Source organism: Oculina patagonica, chromosome 5, assembly GCF_052425735.1.
Source record: "Oculina patagonica isolate OP01 chromosome 5, crgOcupat, whole genome shotgun sequence".
NCBI classification, from domain to species: domain Eukaryota; kingdom Metazoa; phylum Cnidaria; class Anthozoa; order Scleractinia; family Oculinidae; genus Oculina; species Oculina patagonica.
The window spans coordinates 7,918,477-7,939,726 of record NC_135762.1 but is presented as its reverse complement, the minus strand read 5'-3'; the positions used below and the strand labels follow the sequence as shown (position 1 = coordinate 7,939,726).

At 38.2% G+C, this 21,250-nt stretch overlaps 1 protein-coding gene across 1 annotated transcript; it reads right to left on the bottom strand.

Moving 5' to 3' along the window:
- Positions 1-6,699: 6,699 nt before the first annotated feature.
- LOC144655278 (synaptotagmin-7-like) lies at positions 6,700-16,437 on the bottom strand. The gene is made up of 8 exons (XM_078515494.1): positions 16,111-16,437; positions 14,178-14,398; positions 13,312-13,549; positions 12,423-12,599; positions 10,139-10,215; positions 8,559-8,691; positions 7,838-7,969; positions 6,700-7,321 (listed from the first exon to the last, which is right to left on the bottom strand). Exons 1-8 carry the CDS (start codon positions 16,318-16,320, stop codon positions 7,250-7,252), a joined length of 1,260 nt encoding a protein of 419 aa, XP_078371620.1. The 5' UTR covers positions 16,321-16,437; the 3' UTR covers positions 6,700-7,249.
- Between the last annotated feature and the right edge of the window lie 4,813 nt (positions 16,438-21,250).

Here is a 21,250-nt window from a genome sequence, read left to right as displayed (position 1 = left end):
AAGTTCTCACGAATTTGGTAATACCTGTAAACATCTGTGAACATCTAATAAAGTTTCAGCATTTGGTGTTAAAAGCAGAATTTGTCTTTTGTATACTCAATTTGTTATTGACCTTTTCAAGGTTTCTGGGCCTAAAGGAACTGGCTTACTATGGTGCTACTCGATATTTCTGGTGGGTCAGGTGGACCCCCTTCCGGATTTCGAACCCTTGTACAGCCTATATATAGAAGCACTTCTTAAAAGGACAAATACATTAAACAACGCACCCATGTATGGCCAAAGTCCAATTAATACGTAAAATTTCGAAGTTACGTAATTTTAAGTTACATTTTGAGCCGCGTTAGATTGTTTACAAAATCTACAGCGTGAATCCCGATTTTTCCATCTTCTTGATAACTCGAACCGAAAGTACACAGTCGAACACTAATTTAACCCCCGATTGTTCGAACTCCAGATTTTTTGAGCCAATTTCCATTTTACACAGGTCATTTTTGTGGGTTCTGTCTTTCTAATGAAGGAATAGATAACAGAATAAATGAAATTATTTATACGGAGGAGAGACACAAGCGATGAGTCGCAATCCTCACGGTGAGTCCACCAATTTAAGCAATTAGGGCTAGGAAACCTGACAAAAATGCATGGCTTCAACGGGAATCGATACTGGTGAAATGCTCTATCAACTGAGCTATGAAGCCACACATTGGGAGCGAGGTCATTTCTGTGGGTTCCATCTCTCTGTTTCCTTGGAGGTTAAAACTGAAAGGGAAATCTGCCGGAATTCGATCGTATATGCTGTAGTTTTAGTCTAATCACTATTAATATTAGAGCAGTTTTCAATTGAGTGTCGTAAAACTAAAACCAAAGTAATTACTCTGCCCAATCACAAACGTCACAGACAATCCAGTGAGCCAATCAAAACTCGAAGCAAATACATGCATATTAGCTGGCACGAAGCGCGGGAAAACGTGCGCGAGCGAGTCACGATTGGTTTTGGTTTTAGTTCTGATTGGCTGAGAAAGTGGCGGGAGATTTTTAAGCCAATCACTGAGCGTAGTAATGCAAAACCGAAGCAAACGCGAATTACTTTCGACACTCAAGTGAAAACCGCTCTATGCTGTAGTTTTAGTCTAATCACTATTGATATTATGGTTCATATGTCTTTAAAAAAAGAGACAGGAAGAGAAAAAGAAAAGCCGAACAAAGCATTTGCGTTGGAAAGACTGATTCTGGTCTGAAACTAAACCATTATCCATGGGTGGGACTTGATGAAGATGACAAAACCCCTGTAGTGAGAACCTGTTATTTTCGATCAGGACCTCTTCTTCTCCTTTCTGTCAGGACGTTGCCGATCGGACAGAAACGAACTTTCAGTTGAACCCAATTTTATTGGGTCGGTGATCGAATACAAACACCTTCAAAATGTTTTTTTAAAAATGGACCTGTAACCAGGTGGTTGATTCATTAAGAAAATAAAAACGTTACTCTGGTTAAAAATTGTTGTAAAATGTTCGTAAAATATCCGCAATGTCCCAACGTTTCGGCTTAAACTAAAGCCTTCATCAGGGGAAAGTGATAAGTGAATAACAAAAAGCACGTTCTTATATAATATGCAAATCGAGAGCTAATGTTTGTCCTTAAAGGCTAAATTTAGAAATTTTTCCAGCTATCAGACGCAATCAAATTCTGGATCGGTGATTGCAAACATGGTTAACTTACGACTGAATTTGATTGAAATATAGATCTGGTATGGAAATTTTATGGTGCATGCTTCACTTTTTGCAAAAAGTTATTAAAGGAAGAATGTATGATTATTTGTACAGATATTCCCACAATCTGTGAAGACAGACTTTATTATATTTTTGGTTTGTTATGTCCTACTAGTCAAAAACAGTTGTGTCAGTTTGCCGCAACTGGATCAGTTCAACAAGAAAACACTGAGCGAATAAAACACGCGGTATTTTTTTTTTTATAACAAAAGCGGAAGAACTTCAAGCGAGTGCTTAGTAAATTGTATCAACTTTACTCACTGTATCTCTTCTGTACTTCAAGAGCTGGGTTGTTCTTTTGGCTTTGTGTTGTTTGCTTGTATTGTTTGGAGCGTAATTGAGATCCGAAGCTGTTGAAGTCTTAAATGTCTTCATATACTAGCTTCAAATGCCACACAAACACTCAAAATGTAATTCGAAGTTATTTTAAACACAATAAATGCCACTAGTCTTGCAGCTGTTTAAAACTCAAAAAATAGCCCGTTGTTTTGTTTACCTTTCCGAAAATATTTTAGAAAGCCGTAGTTAGTCGTTCTTACGATCGAGAAAACAATATTAATGGGACTACGCGCGGGAACGCGCAAGGGCACCCGCGGGATTCTGCGGTGGGGTACGCGGGCTTTCAAACTAAACAGGTCTGAAGTATTCTATAACTAGTTGTTACCTTGTTATCTCGAAAGGTAACATAAGCAACAAGTGTTAGGAATGAGCCTAGACCGTACATAGGACGCAAAGTCTGCGAAAATCGAGCTCAAAGTGGGTACACGCGAGATACAGTCACAAAACACGCGCGTGTGACGCCTTGTCCACGAAAAACACGCTTTCTCCAACTATCAGCAACTCATAATATAAATGGAATCCGTTGAAAAATTATCAACTAAATCTGTTGAAATTTGCTGTGAATCCTCTTTAGTGGACATATATGGGTGGCCAAATAAAGACAAAAAGTGAAAAAAAGACCAAGAAAAAAAAAATTGCGGAGTTTGAACCAAAGTTTGATGATGTTTGTAAGCAAGTGAAGGGTACATGTGGTAGAACCATTAGTCATGTAAACAACTAGAGACACTTTATTTTTTACTGCAATCTAAAGCGTCGCTGTTTTTAGTTGTTGAAGCTTTTTTTTGGTGTTTATGTCAACATGTTTAGCTGACGGCAGCTGAGTTCTTAAGTCAAATCAAAAGATTAATTATAATTAAACAAAAGCCAGAGGCCAAATGGTTTTCCGATTTCATTCGGTCAACAAGGCCAGGTGAAAAAGTTATTATATTGTGATTAAACTGTCACGTATTTTTATTTTATTTTTTCTAAAAGGATTTTAAAAGATTTGTCGATTGAATCTTGTCGAAAGGCGCTTTTAACTACTGGAAGTCAATTTCAATTTGTATATGCTGAAAGATTTGCGATTACAGCCAGTTAATAAACGCCTAATACTCATTCTTTGTGCGTGTGTTTTTTTAACTTTCTTTGAAAAAGGAAGGTATAAAAAAGACCAAGAACGAAAGAAGTGGCTGAAAATCTTTTAACAGTTAGAAATAAATTTAACTGCGTCATTTGAAAACGCGCCATTCAAGGCCTTCTTGTGGTTACCAACACGTGCCCTCAAGTGCAAACTGATTTATTCTTCTGTTTACTTTCGAAATGTGTTTGCGGAATGGATTTATACAGCTGCTCCGCTAATGCAATTTGAAGATGAGAGTTTGGCTGTATTGATTCTAGCCTGTTGGTAAATATTTGGCTAGTCTTTTGGTAAACAGAGAGCTCTTCCATCTATTGTTCACAACTCGCTTGTGTTTTGGCTGTGAAATCGGCACCGCTATTACCGTACTTGCAAAACAAATCAGGGTTGATGTCATTTCTAATGAAAACCACAGTTGTTTTCGTAACGCTTGGCCAAGACTATTTGTTAACAGTTTGTTTTTTGCTGAAATTATGAAAAACAATAGAAGTCATCTTTTAAATTAAACCTTTCGTTGATTAGAATTTACCTTTGTCTTCCGCTTACCAAAGTATGGCAACCTTTAACATTTGCGGAATCTGATAGACAAATCATTTTTACCGATAACTTTGTTGATGCTTGATTTTTAATTTGATGAACAAGACTTGATAACGTTTATTAAATAATTGTTTTACACCGCTTTCAACACTAGAGCAGTTTCCTTTTGTTTTAAGATGTATATATCGCCATGTTACCGAGATCGGTTAAAAGATAGCACAAAAACTGAATACTAACTGGCTAATTTGTTGTGGTCGCTGAGCTTTTCACAATGAAACAAAGAGTGCCGCACGAATAGAGATTTGTTTTGCTAGTCTGTTGAGTTGAAACATGAAGGACGAGGGGTTTAAGAAACGGTTTACAATAACACGCAGTATCATTTTGTTTTTATCTGCAGTTGGTACTGATTAAAATAAAGTCTATAAACGATCGCGAAACTGCGGGACTGGCAATTCTGGCTCGATCGCAAGCAAAACTGTATTGAAAAACAGTTTTTTTTTTTGCACTAAATTTCCTTTAAAACAAAAAAAATACTTTTGGCTGGTATACGAGGAATTGATTTTTTATAATCAGCCATAAATCAAGAAGATAAAGAATAAACGGTTTTATCGTTATCGAAAACTTTAAGATTAGCAACACCACAGCGAACAAACCGATGCGAGGTGTCTAATCTCTTGTAGACCTTGAAAAATACTTTGATATATATTAAAATACTTGATATATTACGAATAAATGTTAAACTGACCCTTACAGCAAAGAAACAAAGACTAAATATGCTAACTTATTATAGCATTTGGCATTTTATCTTGCTTCTCCATTAACGCTGATTATCTAAGAACATTAATCTCAAAGATGATAATTAACGTCAGATTAGTATTAGGGAAAGGGAAAGCGAAAAACGCGGGCGAGGGAGGAAAAAAACGTCGTCGTCCTGCCTCATTTTTTCCTCACTCACCCGCGCGCGTTATTCGCTCTCCCATAACTACCGAGAGCCTGGAACAGGCTAGATTAGTATGAAATCAAGTCGCCTTGAAAAACCCTCGTACCTGCCCGATAAATTTACAATTAGTTTTGGTAAATATACTTTATATTGGTGACATCTGAGAAAACGCGAGCTACCATGAGTTGACTCAACTAATACAATTAATAAGGAATATTGAGTCAAAAGAGGAGCTACAAAACTTAAACCGGATTTTGACGCAACAGGCCGTTTTGTGCACTAATTGAAAAGTACACAAACGCGTGTTTGAAAAAAAAATGAAGCCTTTATTTAACCTTGTAAAACACCTGAGTAATCGCTCGGTTGATTAACAAGATGAGCGTGGCGTTAACGAGTCAAACAATTATTAAACAACTTGCCCGCAGGTCAGTGAACCAAAAAAGACAAAATGTCGGCCAGTGGACAATTCTTTGTTGCCCACCCACGGAGACGAAGTTAACAAGATCGCGATTTATTGTTCCATTGTTGTGGCTCCGTGGGAATCAACGTGGACGGTGACTAAATATTCTGCTAAAGAAGACAAAATGTCGCCCAGTGGACACCTCTTTTGTTGCCACCCGCTGCGAGAGGGTTACCTGCCTACATCGCGAAATACATGTATTGTAATATTTTATTGGAAAATAATAGCAAAAAAATGCTGGAATATTCCTTTAGTAGTCAACAAGTCGCCTGGTGGATACTTCGCTTGTTGCCCACCTACTGAGACATTCAGTGATTTTTTCTGGTGAGGTTTTGTTCTGCTAACGGTACTTTCTTGGGATGTAATGAAAGTTGGCCAAATGTTTATTTAAAAAATCAACTCTAAAATAAAAATTGAAAGCTGTTTAGTCAACTGTTTTTTTTAACCGACATTTCGAATGTTTATGCTTCTGCTTTCTTTACAGAACAAAATATGTTCGAGGTTGTTTCGAGAGGTGAAAAATGCCAACATGCATGTGCGAAGATTACAAAAAAAAAGCAACGTAAAATTTCTACCGGTGACAAATCTTTCATGGGAAACGTTGAGCAAAACTTACATTAAGAAGGTTCTGAATGCGTTAGGAAGTAAATAGCTCCAAAGTATCTTTCGAAATAAAACAGCAAAATTGCACGAGCACAAACGCAACATTTGTTTTGCCTCCCTAGACAAGCAATTAGACCATTGCTTTGATAAATGCTGGGTGATAAAACGAAATAAAAACGGGCTATCTTTTTCAATATCTTACATCTCGTTCAACATATATCACAAGACCTCGAGCTGTTTGCTCATTCAAATCTCGCTCATGAATGATTTGATTTATTGTTTTTGGTTCCTGTCAAAAAGCCGTGATATCTTAGGCGCCATATCTCTGTTTTGCATGTTTGTAGGTCACATCTCCAGTAAAATAAGAAATAATAATGACAGCACTTATTAGAGCCTCGACAAACTTGGGAGTTAAAAAAAGTTACCGATAATTCAGTAAAAAGCCAGGAAAACGAACGTAGGTTCGCTGGGCAGATAGGCTGGCGGTTTTCAATCGACTGTCGTAAAACCAAAATCAAACTAATCACTTTGGCCAATCAAAAAAAAAAAAACACAGACAATCTAGTGAACCAATCAAATACGTGTAGCCGGGACGAAGCGCGGGAAGAAGTAAGCTTGACTTTGATTTTACTTCTGATTGGTTGAGAAAGTGGCCCGAGAATTTTAAGCCAATCACTAAGCGTAGTAATGCAAAACCAAAGCAAACGCGAATTACTTTCGACACTCAACTGAAAACCGCTCTATCATTACTAATTTGGTCGTGATCATTTTTACGAATCACTGCTCTAAAATTTTCCCACGCAATCACTAATTCTTACCTTTTTAACTTTAATCCTTACTTTTCTAACAAGACAACAAGGAGGTTAACAAGTAGTGGTAGAGATTTTTGCCAAAGCAAGGATGGGAAAGACCATGCAAGAACAAAAAGCCGACTATGTTACAAATGTAATTTTTTTTATTAGAACTAGTGGCTATAAATAAAAACGATGAAAATAAATACTTTAGGACTACAGACGAAACTTTTATATTTACACCTATAGACTGTGGTGGCACTACCTCTATAGCTAGTGATAATCGAATTTACCCTAAAAAATACCGTTCATGCTTACAAATTGAGTAAAAAATATAAAATGTCCAAGTCTACCTGGTCTCTGACTGTACCTACGAGTTAAAGACGTATAAACAACTATGTACAAAGGGACTTCGCGCCAGTTGAGAGCTTTCCCAAATTACTTAACCAAATTACGCAACTTGAATTGCCAGCTCAAAACGTTCCTTGATTTACTTTACTTACTAATAAATAAATTTAAAATACTATCTTTCTACAGAAAGTTTGAATTCCCTCCACTGATCCGAGAAGAATCAGATGCCAGTGCAAAACAGGAGGGGCGAGGAGCTGTAATCAGTCAAAAGTATGTACGGATTTTAAAGTTTGTTAGTTCTATGCCAACTACTGAATCAAATCTTCTGGACGTGCTTAGGTTAGTTCAGCCAGGTATGCCATTGACCAAGAACACTTTGGCAGAGGAACCAGCGCTCCGACTGCTTAGTGAGTACATCTACAAGAAACAGAAAGATGAAGGGATAGAGAGGTCAAAACAGCCCAGAAAGATCCTTCCACAAGAAAAATGAACAGTAAACGGATCAGAAAGTTAGTTTCTAAAAGAAACTGTTTTTTGTGTATTGGTACAAACTGCTCTGAGGTTTGAGGGTTAGCCCTTTGGAAACCGTCATCCAATAGAAAGATTCTACGTTTTCCCCGCAGAGCTAAATGACAGTTCAAATCTCTGATGATATTTCTGATATCAGAGGTTGGTGGCTGATGATTTTCTTCACCTGTCAACAGTACAGTGTATCGCCCGTGTAAGGAGATATAAGCTATTGATCATGCACTCTTGGTAACCAAAGGGATGCAAAACACTATGAACTGTTTGACCATTAACTTAAGAACTGACCATGAGATGGCAGCAGTTCAAATAGGGATAGTAAAGTTGTAAGGATGCAAAGCTGCCAAGCAATTTATTAAATCTCAGGTCTACAAAGAAAAGAGCCGGTGTCGCTTTTGTTTGTCCTACCTTTCTTCCTTTTGTTTCAATGCCACGCAAGAACAGCGGATGTCTGTACAAAGCATGCGCATACATGGCCTCTCTGAATTCCTGTGCTACTGCGTTCTGAGCCCATTCTGCTCTCTTGTAAGATTCATTTTTCTACCACAAATAAATGAAAGCTCGTCAGAAACAAAATAACCTATATAATATTATATTATATAATATCAACAAACAAAGTCACAAACGCTTCAAGACTAGGGTAGGAAAGGATGGTCTAAGGGAACAATCTTCCGCTCCTGCGCAGGGCTGGAAGATTTTTCCTTCCCCACGTCATAATGTAGCTCATTACCCCGGGGTGGGGCTCTCCCACATGAATAGAACAGGATGCTCATCGTCTCCCTTAGGGGTACAAATAGCCGTCAACATCTTGTTTAGGCCGGTTGTTAGGGGTCAAAAAGCCTGAGCCACGCCCAGACTGGTCTCCTTTAAGGGTTTACTGGTAATTCAAATTTTCTGAAGAGCATCCTTGTCCCTTTCATATGGGGGAGTCCCCCTTAAACGGGGTTCATTAGGAAAGCAATGCTAACTAGTGAAAGTGATGAATCTCTGGATGAATCTTGTTTTTTTTAGTTCTTTTTAGAAATCACAACCAAGTTGTTTAACCTCAGACATGCATGGAAACGCTAAACGCAAAAAATAAATAAATAAATGAAAACAAATGACGGATGAAAAACGGGGAAGAACCTACCAGATCAGCCAGAGGGTAGCGCTTTCTAATTATTGGCTCGTCCAAGTCAAGGTACTTCAATTCTATGTTGACTTGTCCCAGTGAGTTATTGCTGCCAATAGTTTCTTTGTCAAACATGTGAAACAGTAAAGCCCTGTCAAAACAACCACAAGAGTGTTGAGTGACAACATTTTAAGTTAAAAGACTATCGCCTATGTTTGAGCCTAGCTAGTGGCCCACCAGACCTGCGCTTATCTCTGGTTTTCGTAGCATAAATACACTACTGTCGATTGCATCTACCTGTGAACGCACGCGCTAAAAACGTGTTTTCACGTGACGTTAAACGTCAGCGTTTCAGGTGTCAAACTTTGAAGTTTAGCAGACCGTAACGGCAACTCTCGTGTCGAAAGTTCAACACATTCCGGTTTCTAAATGGCGTAAAGATTAGATATAGAGACTTCTTCTGAGAAACTGATGCTGATATGTGTCGATATGCATACACAGGTTCACTTGAATCATTTCTAGTGTAAAGTTTCGCCCGTACTCAGTCTTTATGGTGAGTATTTTGAGTGCAAAAGTTCCCGTTATGGTCTGCTAAACTTCAAAGTTTGACACCTGAAACGCAGACGTTTGACGTCATTTGAAAACATGTTTTTAGCGCGTGCGTTCACAGGTAGATGCAATCGACAGTAGGAGTATTTCTACTTCCTCTTGGATGGGATGCTCGTCCATCGCAGGGTTATTCTCCAGCATTTTAATTGCTGGTACTCATTTATACACCTAAGCAGAGAGACGCACTGTGAGAGTAAATTAAATTTCTAATAAAACGAGTCTGAAATTGGCCTAACTGCACATTCACAGCGAAATTACTAACTTATTGCTAACCCGAGGTGGCCTCCCCCATAAGCCTTGTGGTTTCTTGGAGGTCTCCTCGCCCTATCCATTTAAGTTATTTTGTATGTTTAATTCTAAAGTGGCAAATAAATGATGATGATGATGATGATGATGATGATGATGATAAAAAAGTGTCTTGCCCAAGAAGACAATGCAGTGACTGGGGACCAGCTTGGGGTTCAACCTGCATCACTCGATTTGGAGTCCAGTATGCTAACTGTACTATTAGGCAACTCCCACAAATGTGTTTAGTAGCTGTCATAAATTGCTTGAAATTTCATACAAAATTAATGCAATTTCCTGGGATTACCAAAGGGCAAGCGACGTCGAGACCTGACAGCCTGTAACCGAAAAGGTTAGAGTTTGGTATACACCTGCATGATGCAGCAGGACTTTGATGAGGAGCACATGAACACTTTCCACTTGTCTGTCTTGTTATTGTTGACACAAATATCGTAAAATTCCAGTTATAAATAAACTCTGGGCTTATGCAACTTTGTAGGGGAGTTTGGATGGGCTTGTAAACAGAAGATCTTATATCTCTTATATCTTATAACCAGATGTATTTTTTTTGTTTCCAGGAAGATAGTCCTATAACCAGGGGGTCTTATAAGCAGAAGACTTATTATAACCAGAATTTTACGGTATGCCAAAAAACGCACTAGAAAATTATGAAGACAAAAATAATACTAAAAAACAAGTCATACCTTGAGGAAAATTCTTCTTGTGGAACTGTGAATTCAAATGTTTCTTCAAATTCTGGAAAAAGGGATCCACTCACAACCTGAAGATAATTAGAACGATTTTTGTTATCGATGTGAGATTTTGTATGGGAGAGTATGGTACAATATATTTCATTGTGCATAACCTGTGAGTTCCTGTATTCAATGGTCATTTTAAATAATAAACAAGTGTATGGTGTTTGATGGCTGGCGATTCCTTTTTTAGGTTTTCACATAGACAAATATAAAAATTTAAATAATTTAAACTTTTCTTAATTTTTTTACTTTAACTTAATAAAATTGAAACAAACATGAAAAAAATCAAATCAAATGAAATGAAATCAAAGGAAAAAATCAAATGAAGCTAAAACGAAATGGAATTGAAATGAAATTGAACTCAATTTTTCCTGTTGGCTGAGCACTGCAACTACAAGCAATGAAGAGAACAGATCAAGTTATACCTGCCAACTCTCACGCCTTAGGCGTGAGTCTCACGCCTGCGAGTTGAAAACTTCGATCTCACGCCAACTCACACTTACGAACCAATTCTCACGCCTAGTTGAAAATTGTGAGTTATTACAACCATAACCGACACACTTTCCCAAAATATCTAAACTCAAACCAATGTGAGAAACGAGAAATCCATGTAAAATGAGTAAATGACGATACTTTCCCCAAAATCTCAGAGTTTTGACAAGAAAAGAATTGGGAATGAGGTTGTGTTTAGCAAAACACGTCCAAAGACTGGGATCGGGATATGTTCAAAATTTCTTCAGAATACTTCAGACGTCTTCGGAAAACTTCAGACATGGTCGTATCCTCTTCGGAAATCCTGGCACTCACTGGATAAAAATCTCACACCTTTGACCCAGAAAATGTTGGCAGGTATATCAAGTCCCATAATCACCTGCCAGTACAAAATTCAGACTGAGACCAAAACTGCCACTTTTTGAGACTAGACTCAACGAGGCACAGTCTAGTTGACTATCGCTCATAGAAAATGAGGGGAGTAGTCTACCTAATTGTTTTACTGAGTAGACAATCACAAGGATTGCTGTCCAAACCCTACGATTTTATGTACAATTATTTAAGCCAAAAATCAAGAATATTCTCCCTTTTAAAATCAACTTGCATGCAACTGTGTCTATCGGTGAATAGAGCAGTTTTCAATTGAGTGTCGCAAAACCAAAACCAAAGTAATTACTCTGGCCAATCACAAAGGACACAGACAATCCAGTGAACCAATCAAAACTCGAAGCAAATACATGTAGCCGGCACGAAGCGAGGGAAAACGTGCGCGAGCGAGTCACGATTGGTTTTGGTTTAAGTCTGATTGGCTGATAAAGTGGCACGAGATTTTTAAGCCAATCACTAAAAGTAGTAATGCAAAACCAAAGCAAACGCAATTTACTTTTGACACTCAAGTGAAAACCGCCTTAAAGAACAATGTGAGAACCAATCATTTGCGTATTTTTAGTAGAACACAACTGAGGGTCTACTACCTGATATATTTACAGTTTTAACTTTAAAAAGTTTCTCTTCTCACAAAATGATTAATGGGCAATAGAGGGACTCTTTGTAATATTAAGTGCCCTCATTTCATGCTAAATAAATTATATTATTATATAAACATCAGTGAAATACCAGGAAATCTTTCGCACGAAAAATCATATCTTCACACGTGAAAATAACATGTTATTTTCACATGTGAAGATATCGATTTCGGAACATTTTTTGGCAAGTTTGCCCTGTTTCAATGCTTAATGTGCCAAAGAAAATCGATATTAAGTCGAAACATCCTCGGATCTTCCTCGCCAATCTTCGGCAATCTTCGGATATCTTCGGAAATTTTCGGAAAAGTTCGGAAAATGTTCGGAAACATTCGTACGACCTTCGGACAACATTTTGAAAATTTTCGGAAATCTTCGGAAAATGGTCGGAAATCTTCGGAAAATCGTCAAAAACATCGTAATTAGTAGGTTTATATAATAAACAGAATATTACATGGTTGCTTGGAGATATGAAGTTTATCTTCTCGTGTTCAAATCAATATCCCACTCGTTCGCTGCGCTCACTCGTGAGATATCGATTTGAACACTCGAAGATAAATTTCATATCTCCGCGCAACCATGTAATATCCTCTATTTATTTTGAACAAAACCAAACCATAAATTGTTATCAAGTTGATATAATTATAATTAAAAGCAAAACTAACCTGCTGGAGTACATTTATTAATTTTATAAAAAGGAATTTGCATGCTTAACACACCTTGGTCTCATGATGCATATTAGTGCCTGATATTGCGCACTTGACAAATGCATCAGACGTGTTCATCAGAGTGTTACCAGCCTTGATGTTGTAAGCTTTATGTATGGTTACAATCAGTGTTTCAGGCTCTTCATATTCAAGGCTGATTTCTAATTCCCCTCTGATGCTAAAGTCAGTCTAAAAATTAAAAATGTGTAAAGGTAAACAAATACAATGCATATATAAGTTTAATATTAATAAATAATTGATTGTATAATATTGAGTTATTGACGTATAATATTGTTTGGATTTTCTGTTTTTAAAAGAAAAAACTCCATTCTTAAAGAAGTCACTCAAAGTTTATGCAAGTCAATCACAATGAGTGACCAAAAAAAAAATAAAGTCGCCACTAATAAGTTTCAAACTTGTGTGGAATTGCCAATGGCCAGGGCTTCAGGGGGAAACACAATGTTCTTTAAATTTACAAGGTGGAATGGTGGTCAGGAGTGGATAAGGGTGCTGGGCTTGATTTCTAGAGGTCCCAAGTCAAGTTAAATCCTCTATGCTGACACTATCTGGATCTGTTCTCAGTTGACCCAAGTTCAACACAATGGCTGTGCTTTGTAGATAGCTAATCTTACAGCAAGGTCAACTTTCCACCAGTTGGAATTTGCAAAATTAGTATCCTTGATTACAGGGTTTTAAAGACAAGCCAGCGACTGGCAGAGGTCTGTCGGCTAATTGACTATATGTCGCCTTTTACTCTGGTCATAGCAATCAGTTTACAACACACAAGCTCAGCATCACAGCTGCCTGTTTTTCCAGTTGCCGACGCCTACTTCTAAAACCCCTGGGATAAGCATAGCAGTGCAAAATATGCCAACACCTAATTAAACTCATATGTATGTACCTCAAGCTGAAGTATAAACCAGTCTGTATGTGTTCCTGAGTTGAGACTTATCCTGGACAAATCCACTACACCTTCACCATTGAAATCATCTTCACCAAAGAAGTCATGATCCCAAACAGCCACTCGCAGCTTAGTGTCTGCTATGCAAGACTGCTCCAGTTGGAAAGAAAATATCTCATTGAATACAGGATTGAGGGTCTTGGACTTGTAGGCAGTCTTTTTCTGCCCTTCTCCTTTCCTGCAGGAAAAGATATTCACAATAGCTAGTTGGAATTAAGCTAGCTATGCAGATCAGTTCAAATAACAGAGGAAAGCCAAATCAAGTTGTACTTAAAGGACCCTAGTCAGTCACGCCTTTGTTTTTGTTTACATACCAGAGTTTCGGTATTATATTTTATGCGGAGCATGTCTAAATAAAAGAGATCACTGTGAAACTGTACACAACTTACAGCAATGCAACAAGATTTTGCTTCACCATACAATTTTCATTTCAGTGGCATTGAAAAATTATGGCAGTGGCTGACTAGGGTCCTTTAAAGTTGTGTTTGGTGTTGGTCAAAGTTACTTTCAAGGTTTACTGACAAATTTTTTCAAGCCAGCTAGATTATTTATTGCTGTTGTGTCAGTTTACAATGTATATTTGGAAAAATAAAATAAAATGCAATGTCAAACTGGTATTAACATTTTAAACCAACAACAAATCAGAGTATATTATATGCATTACGAAATTTGCATTCATTTACAGACTAAGTGCAACAAATGAGAGATCACATCACTGTATTTTTTACTTGTTAGCTTTAGGTGAATGTGTTTTGTTTTTAGGTGAATGTTTTATTGAACAAAAAATGCAAACAGTGCATACTTACACATCTGGAACCAGATCTAAGACAGCATATGGATCAGACTTGCCATTTAGGTCCCTCGGTACAAGATTTCGAGCTCGGATTACTTTGACCAGTAAGAGTTGTTGTCTGTGGTTGTATTTGAGAGAGAGTTGTATATCACCCCTGATGTCGCCAGAGTCTGGTTGTGTCACAGTGGGGTCCATGCGCTTGTATAGTTCTTTAATAATGTCAGTTCCATCAAGCTTGGAAAAGAGTGGAAAAACAAAGTTAACTACAAATAAAAGATTTGTATGACACAAATAAAGTTCATGACAAAATTTTTCAGCAGAGCTTAGTTGTTGTCTGAGTCAATAAATAATGTATCAGTCAATTTCATGTCCCCTCCCAGGCAAACGCTCGGGCATTTGACTTATTAAAGAATTGTGGTCAAATTCCCTGCTGGTTAGGGCTTCACAGAGCATCAAATTCCCCATCCTTTTCGGATTTCGAATACAAATTATTAAGTACAACAAAACAAACATAATGTTGATGTTTACTTTCACTTCATGTAGCTTGAAAAATATGTTATTTGCAAAAGGTTTCTTGAAATACCTTATTGAGGGTAGCAAAGGGTATGTGTGACACGTGAAAAGGGCAAAAATTAGTTTGTGACGCATGAAAATAGGGCAACAATTATACTGTGACGCGTGAAAATAGCTGGGAAAGACACGTGATTCGTGAATTTTGCTGTTTCAAGTACCTATAATCAAAATTTGTGAATTTAGTTAAAATTTGTGCAGGAAAGGAGATCACGACACCCCCTTGCTACCCTCGTTATTGATAAAACATTAAAAAAATTTTCTTCTGACAACAAATCCACACTTAAATGTTTTTCAATAAAGGCAAAAGGATACTGTACATAACAAAAACAGAGGTGGAATCGTGGAATAATGCAAGCTGTAAACATCTGTAGTCATATATAATGAACACTGAATGAATGGATTATGAAATCCTTTAGTTTACGACCACTGACTCTTGCTTCTTCGATGGTCAAATGCCCGACCTGGCAGGCAAAGTTTTGCATCAAATTCCCTGATATACAGGGCAAACCTCGAGTCAAATGCCTGGGGTATGCTCAGGGGGAGGGGATGGCCGGTTTTCAGAGATTCCAACCCTCCCGATTTGATCGGGAGTCTCCCGATTTGATGCGTTGCCTCCCGCTCTCCCGATTTATATCAGATTCTCCCGATTTATCATGAAATTCTGAAAACAAGAGAAAAATTGCTAATTTTTAGTACTTTTTGCGATCTGAGTGTAGCAAAAGTAAAGAAAAGTACCAAAAATGTTTGTGAAAAGAATGAAGACCTTATAGAATAACTCAGAAATGATGTCAAAATGCCTGAAATGGCACTTGAGAGAACCTAAATTTGCAAAATTTCCCGATGGAACATGCTTCCAGACCCCCCTAGAGGCGCACACCTTCAGCGCTAAAAATACTCCCTTTTTTCCTTCAAAAAGGGTTGGAATCTCTGGGTTTTGGAATTGACTGACACATAAGTTCTGCATCATGGATAGTGCATCTTCAAAAAATTGGCCAATTTTTTTAATTTTTTTCAGATTATCAGTTTTCAGTGAAAAATCCTCACAATTTTTGTACATCTGAGTTAATGCCATTAAGAAATATTCAGCAGCAGATCAATAGATGCAAAGTCAATTTATTCAATTTTTGTGAGATTGTGAATATTTACAGCAGCTGTGAATGAACTGAAGTAGATTTTTATCAATATCCGATCCCTCGGCGTTTCTATGTCGATTTTATCAATCCAGAAACATATGAATAAGTCATTCAAATTAAAACTTATTACAGTAAATGGAAATTTATGGAGAAACTTTGGAGATCATTTCTTGATCTGAGTCAATACCTTCATAACGCTTTTATTATATACTAACAGGGACCTAGAAAAGAACAAAATACCTGTTTCTGGAAGCACGCCGTATTTTTCTCTTTATTCTTGATCTTCAAGAACCGGTTTTTGGCTTCCACTAATTTCGTAAGCCCTGTCATGCCTTCGTTAGCGGGAAGGTTCGCATTTGCAGCAGTCCGTGGTCTAACATCTTCCACAGTCGCATTGTCTTCATCAGCTGCCGTCCATTCTCGACTAGATGTACTAGCTCCAGTTCCCATTATTGAACTTTTAAAAATTTTCGCTTATTCACGATTTAGAGATCATTTTTCCTGAGAGAAACATTGTTTACTTCACCACCATGGAAGCCATGTTTGCGGAATTTGGTTTGTGTTCTGACGTCTTTGGTGACGTCACGTCGATCGTTCTTTCTTCTTCGTGTAAACACAACCTGAAGCGTCTCATGCGAATCGAGCCAAACCGGTTTAATACCAAAGCATCCCCCCATATTTTCGCCCCTAAACTGTCCACAGTCTCTCGATTTTTCAACACAAAAAAGCAAACGAAGCGAGCGCGAAGCGCGAGCGCGCGGGGGTAGGGGGGCGGGAAGTGAGCGAAGCGAGCGAAGGAAAAATATTTTTTTTCGCTCCCCACCCCCCCCCCCACCCCCTTGCTTCTTCCGTTTTGCGCTGGCGTCCAGTTCTCTCGCCGTTCTCACCGCGCGCTCATCGATCGAAAAAACACGAAAACGTAGAGGGCTGTGGACAGTCTATTTCTCCCCTTAAAGTCTACTATGGGAGCACTCTCGCCCCCACCACCGAGAATTCAGGCAGTTCTCCGTGTAATGTCTAGCTAGTGTAGCTGGCGAGAATTAGTCCAAACATACGAAACGACCAGATTTTTCATGGTCTACACTCTTTATATATTCAAAACGCAAGTAGAAACACAAGTCGTCATGGTCGTTAGGCGAGTGGTTTTACTGCAAATTTTTGGACATTTTATGGTGTCCTTTCTTATAGATCTTGTAAAGATAAAACAACAACCACAACTTAGTACATACAAATTCTCCGTTACGTTTGGACGCATGAAGCCTTGCGGTCACGTGACTGTCACTCCACTCCTATCCCCTGTGAGCAAAGGAGGGAAAGGAAAGCTGGAGCCTGGGATCGAGCTTGCCACTAAATCACTTTCTGTAAGGTAAGTTGTGGCCTTATATAAACAGAGTAGAAACGTTATTGGCATATGTGCAGACCAAATAAAAACCAATCAAAACACGACGCAAAAGTATGCAAGTCGTGCCACAATGGGTGAAAAGGCGCCTGAAAAAGGTGGGAAATCGTACCTTACAAGGTTACTAAGGGTGGGAAAACGCGGCTACGCCAAGCAAGAGTTTGAAAACGCGCGCATCAAGGACGGGATAACGCCTATGAGAAGGGCCGAAAACGCGCGAAAGACAATACTCTAAAAAGCGTTACTTTCTGACACGCTGCAGTTTTGTTCGCTTTCTCTAGATCTTCTCTTGAAGCTGTAAAGAAAACTGATCACAAATTACTCACAACTAAAAGGAACGGAATCAATGGTTACCACATTCAAAATGAACGTAAAACAGCGCGCGCGTGCTTTAACGTACAGCCACATGGTGACGGGATAATTAACTGTACGTACGTCATGAATCATAATATCGTAATTTCATTTCTCGCCGTTTAGTTTGCGAGTTTCAAAGTCAAGAAACCACGTTTTCAAGTGCAAAGTTTTTTGATAGCTACGCCGGTAAAGAAAAAAGAGAAGAAACATCCTGAACTGTTGAATACACAGGTAAGGTTGAATCTGACCACACCATATGACCACACTGACCAAACGCTCAAAATTGGAAATGCAACTCAAATTGAATTTATCGAAAAAACCCTGTTATTAGCGCATCGCATACAGAGGGCACTGCAGATTGCGCGCACTGATAGCATGACATATGGAAGAAGAAAAGAAAATTGACATTCATTTTGTTTTCAACGGAGGCTCCTGATATATTTTTTGTTTCTATAAAAGTCAAAACAGACTGATCATATTCTTCTTATGTTGCCCCTTATTTTCCACAACTTTACATTCTCCGAACGTGTTTCGTTCTAATCGTATCTTCCTTTTTCTTTTGTTAGTTTTTCCTTCTCGCCATGGTCTCGATCGAAAATATCGAGTTTTTGTTTCCAAGTTGGCTTATTTCAAGTCTGCATTCCATCAACCACCAATGGGAGACTTGCTTGGAGACTTTCAAGAATTACCAAGCCGTGATCATGCGCAGAGCCAGTCAAGCCGGGGAGATTGTCAGACAAGCCATGGAGTTTATTCACAACCATCCTGTGATCGGAGTATTCCTGGCTGTTGTCGCAGTGCTTGGTTTCATCCCCATACTCGCTTTCTTAACAATCGTATCCGGATCCTTTGTAATCATCTTTGTCACAGCGCTTACCATGTTCCAAGGCGTGGTTGTGATATCTCTGGCGCCCTTCCTCACCGTTCTGGTTCCCATACTGATGATTGGAGGTACGGCGGCCGTTTTCACTTACACCGTCTACCGTTCTTTTGTGAAGATTCTGCAGATCATCAAGCGAGTCATCAAACGAATCCACAGGGGACCTAAAGAAATAGCCAATCACACGCTCCCTTCGCGAATTAATGGCAAACCAATCAGATTTCGTAGCTACAAAGTGAAACCACCTGCTATCCCATATGCTTTCCCTCCAAATGACGAGGAACCATTTGAGGAAGAATTGTTCTACAGTTCTCCCAATTGGTTCTAAAAATAGTAACGAAAATAAGAAACAAATACAAAATATAAAATACAAAATCAAAATACAAAACATAAAACAACAAAAATTTCAAAAAATCATTTCACAGTTTATAAATACCACCCCATTTAAAATAATCCCCTGTGTTGAGTCTTTCTGTTGATTGTCCCACACCCGATTTCAAGATAGAACTACCCCCATTACTAAGACTTCCTTTTCTACACCCCTTCCCATTTAGAAATATAAATGTAAATACCCCTTTCCCTATACCCCCGTATTAACCCCCTTTAAATACCCCCCATTTACAAATAGAAATAACCCCTTCTACAACACCCACTTTTAATAAGCTCCACCCAATTTAGTCACTCTCCCCTTCCCAAATAAACAAAACAAAATATTAAACAGAAATTGTGGGGCTTACTCACTGCTTGCTGACATAACCTTGTTTCCGTGGATAATCTTGAACAGATTCCTCAGCAAAATCATAACTGTGGACAAGTTAAGTGAAAACCATTTCATGATACAAATCTCTGCCAAAAGTGCTGCTGTTTTTTTGTATTTTTTAAGTGTAACTCAAGTTAATATTGTAATGGATATTAGTCAACGAGAGAGACAACTTTTAGAACAAATGATTGATGTAACAGGCTGTTATTAAACTTCCATTGTTGAGTATTTGCTGGAAATAACTGAAATAAAATACCTTTATGACTATAATAAGGTTTATATTGTTTTATTTAATCGAGAAGGCATCACTAATACTCTGTAGGAGGGAAAGGTCTTTCCAATGGTGCCCAGATTTGAGTGATTGGGTCAACTGAGCTTGAAATATCCACAAAAATGCTTAGATATTTGAGTAAAAAACTCGTAGGAGAATTTGCCTCAACCACCCTTGGCTCCTCAATGGCAAGAATTTCCTCTTTGGATGATGCTTTCTTGGGAATTCTTGAACTGCAAGCAAGCCTAGTGGAAGGCCAACAACTGCAGCAAAAACATAAGGAAGGACAAAAAAGGAAAAGCGAGAAAAAGAAAATGAAAAACGAGGCCCCATTAGGGGTTTTAGGGATACGGGATATTTGGGGAAAAAACTATAGGAATACGGGATATTTCAAGGAAAAATTATAGGGATACGGGATACAAAGAAAAGAGATTGTGGGGTATCGAACTAATGGGAATTAATGGGATACGGGATATTTAGGCCAAAAATTAATGGGATACAGGATACTCGGACCCCCTAATGGGGCCTCAAAAACTTGACTTTTGCGCGTGCCCGAGCAAAAATATCACAAAATGTGATGCTTGTGAAAAGAAAGGCATGCCTTCATGTTGCAAGTGGCATTTTGAGTAGGCTGTGACCAGAAAATGCCAAACTAAATGTCCAAAAAAAATACATGTTTATGTATTTAGATCAAATTACACAAGTCTGGTTGAATTTAGCCGAACTTTCGAAGAACAGACGTTTAGTGTTAAAACTCTTAAAGATGAATTACAGTCCGTACTGCGCAATCTCGGCTGCAATGTTTATGTGAGCCTCACAAACAAAGCAAAACTAAAAATTATGTGACAAACTTACCTGTTTCTTCATTATTAACGCCAGATATCCTTGCAGAACAAATAATAACAAGTAGAAGAACCTTGACGCTATTTCAAACCGACGTTTCAGCTCATCGGAAGTTCTTGAACGAAGCGAACTGTAATGGCGGACTAAAAAACTTCATGTATGCTGTCACCGAAGTGTAACGTTTCAACGAATTCAAAACAAAAACGTAAACAAACTCCGAGTCTGCGCAGTACGGACTGGAAATCAGCTTTAATTTGTTCGATATTGCAATATACCTCTGTTAAAAGGATACTATCCCAGCCACCACAATTCCAGGACTTTATTTTAACAAGAACTCGCTAACGTTTGTTACATCACGTACTGACCGAAACCAAACTGAACTGGTAAACAACATGGCGGGAACAAATGGCATAAATCTAATTAACTCAACCAATCAGAGTCCAATGTTATAATAGCATAAATTATCACAATTTTAACAATCTTAAGAGTCTCTTAAGGTTTGAGCTGAGCTTGTGTGGACTCGCTGGATTCGCTCTGCTCGCGGAATTTATTTTGCCCTTTATGCTATCCTGAAGTTAACGCCGCAATATGAAAAGAGCTCGGTTAGTTTACGATTTACAAACAGGAACTTAAAACTGTGATAGAAGCATTCAATTATGGCTCCAGGATACTTGAAGTGTTTCAATGTAACAAAGAAGTTTTGGTCAACAAGAATGTGAAGAATAAGGCATTAAAAGACATTTTATTGTTATCAGTAAACCAAGCGACAAACATGGCGTTATAATGCCATGTCAATATAGGCTACCGTAAGCGTTGTATTTTCCGCTTTGAGAAAGCGTCAACAACTAAATTGTGTTATTCCTAAACCTGGTT

Excerpts from the sequence above, each read along its gene's own strand:
- LOC144655278 (XM_078515494.1), bottom strand. The coding sequence starts at position 16,320 with ATGGGAACTGGAGCTAGTACATCTAGTCGAGAATGGACGGCAGCTGAT. Across the intron at positions 13,550-14,177 it reads TTAGATCTGGTTCCAGATGT|GAAAGGAGAAGGGCAGAAAA; the intron begins GTAAGTATGCAC and ends CTTTTCCTGCAG. Across the intron at positions 7,970-8,558 it reads GCTACCCTCTGGCTGATCTG|AAAAATGAATCTTACAAGAG; the intron begins GTAGGTTCTTCC and ends TATTTGTGGTAG.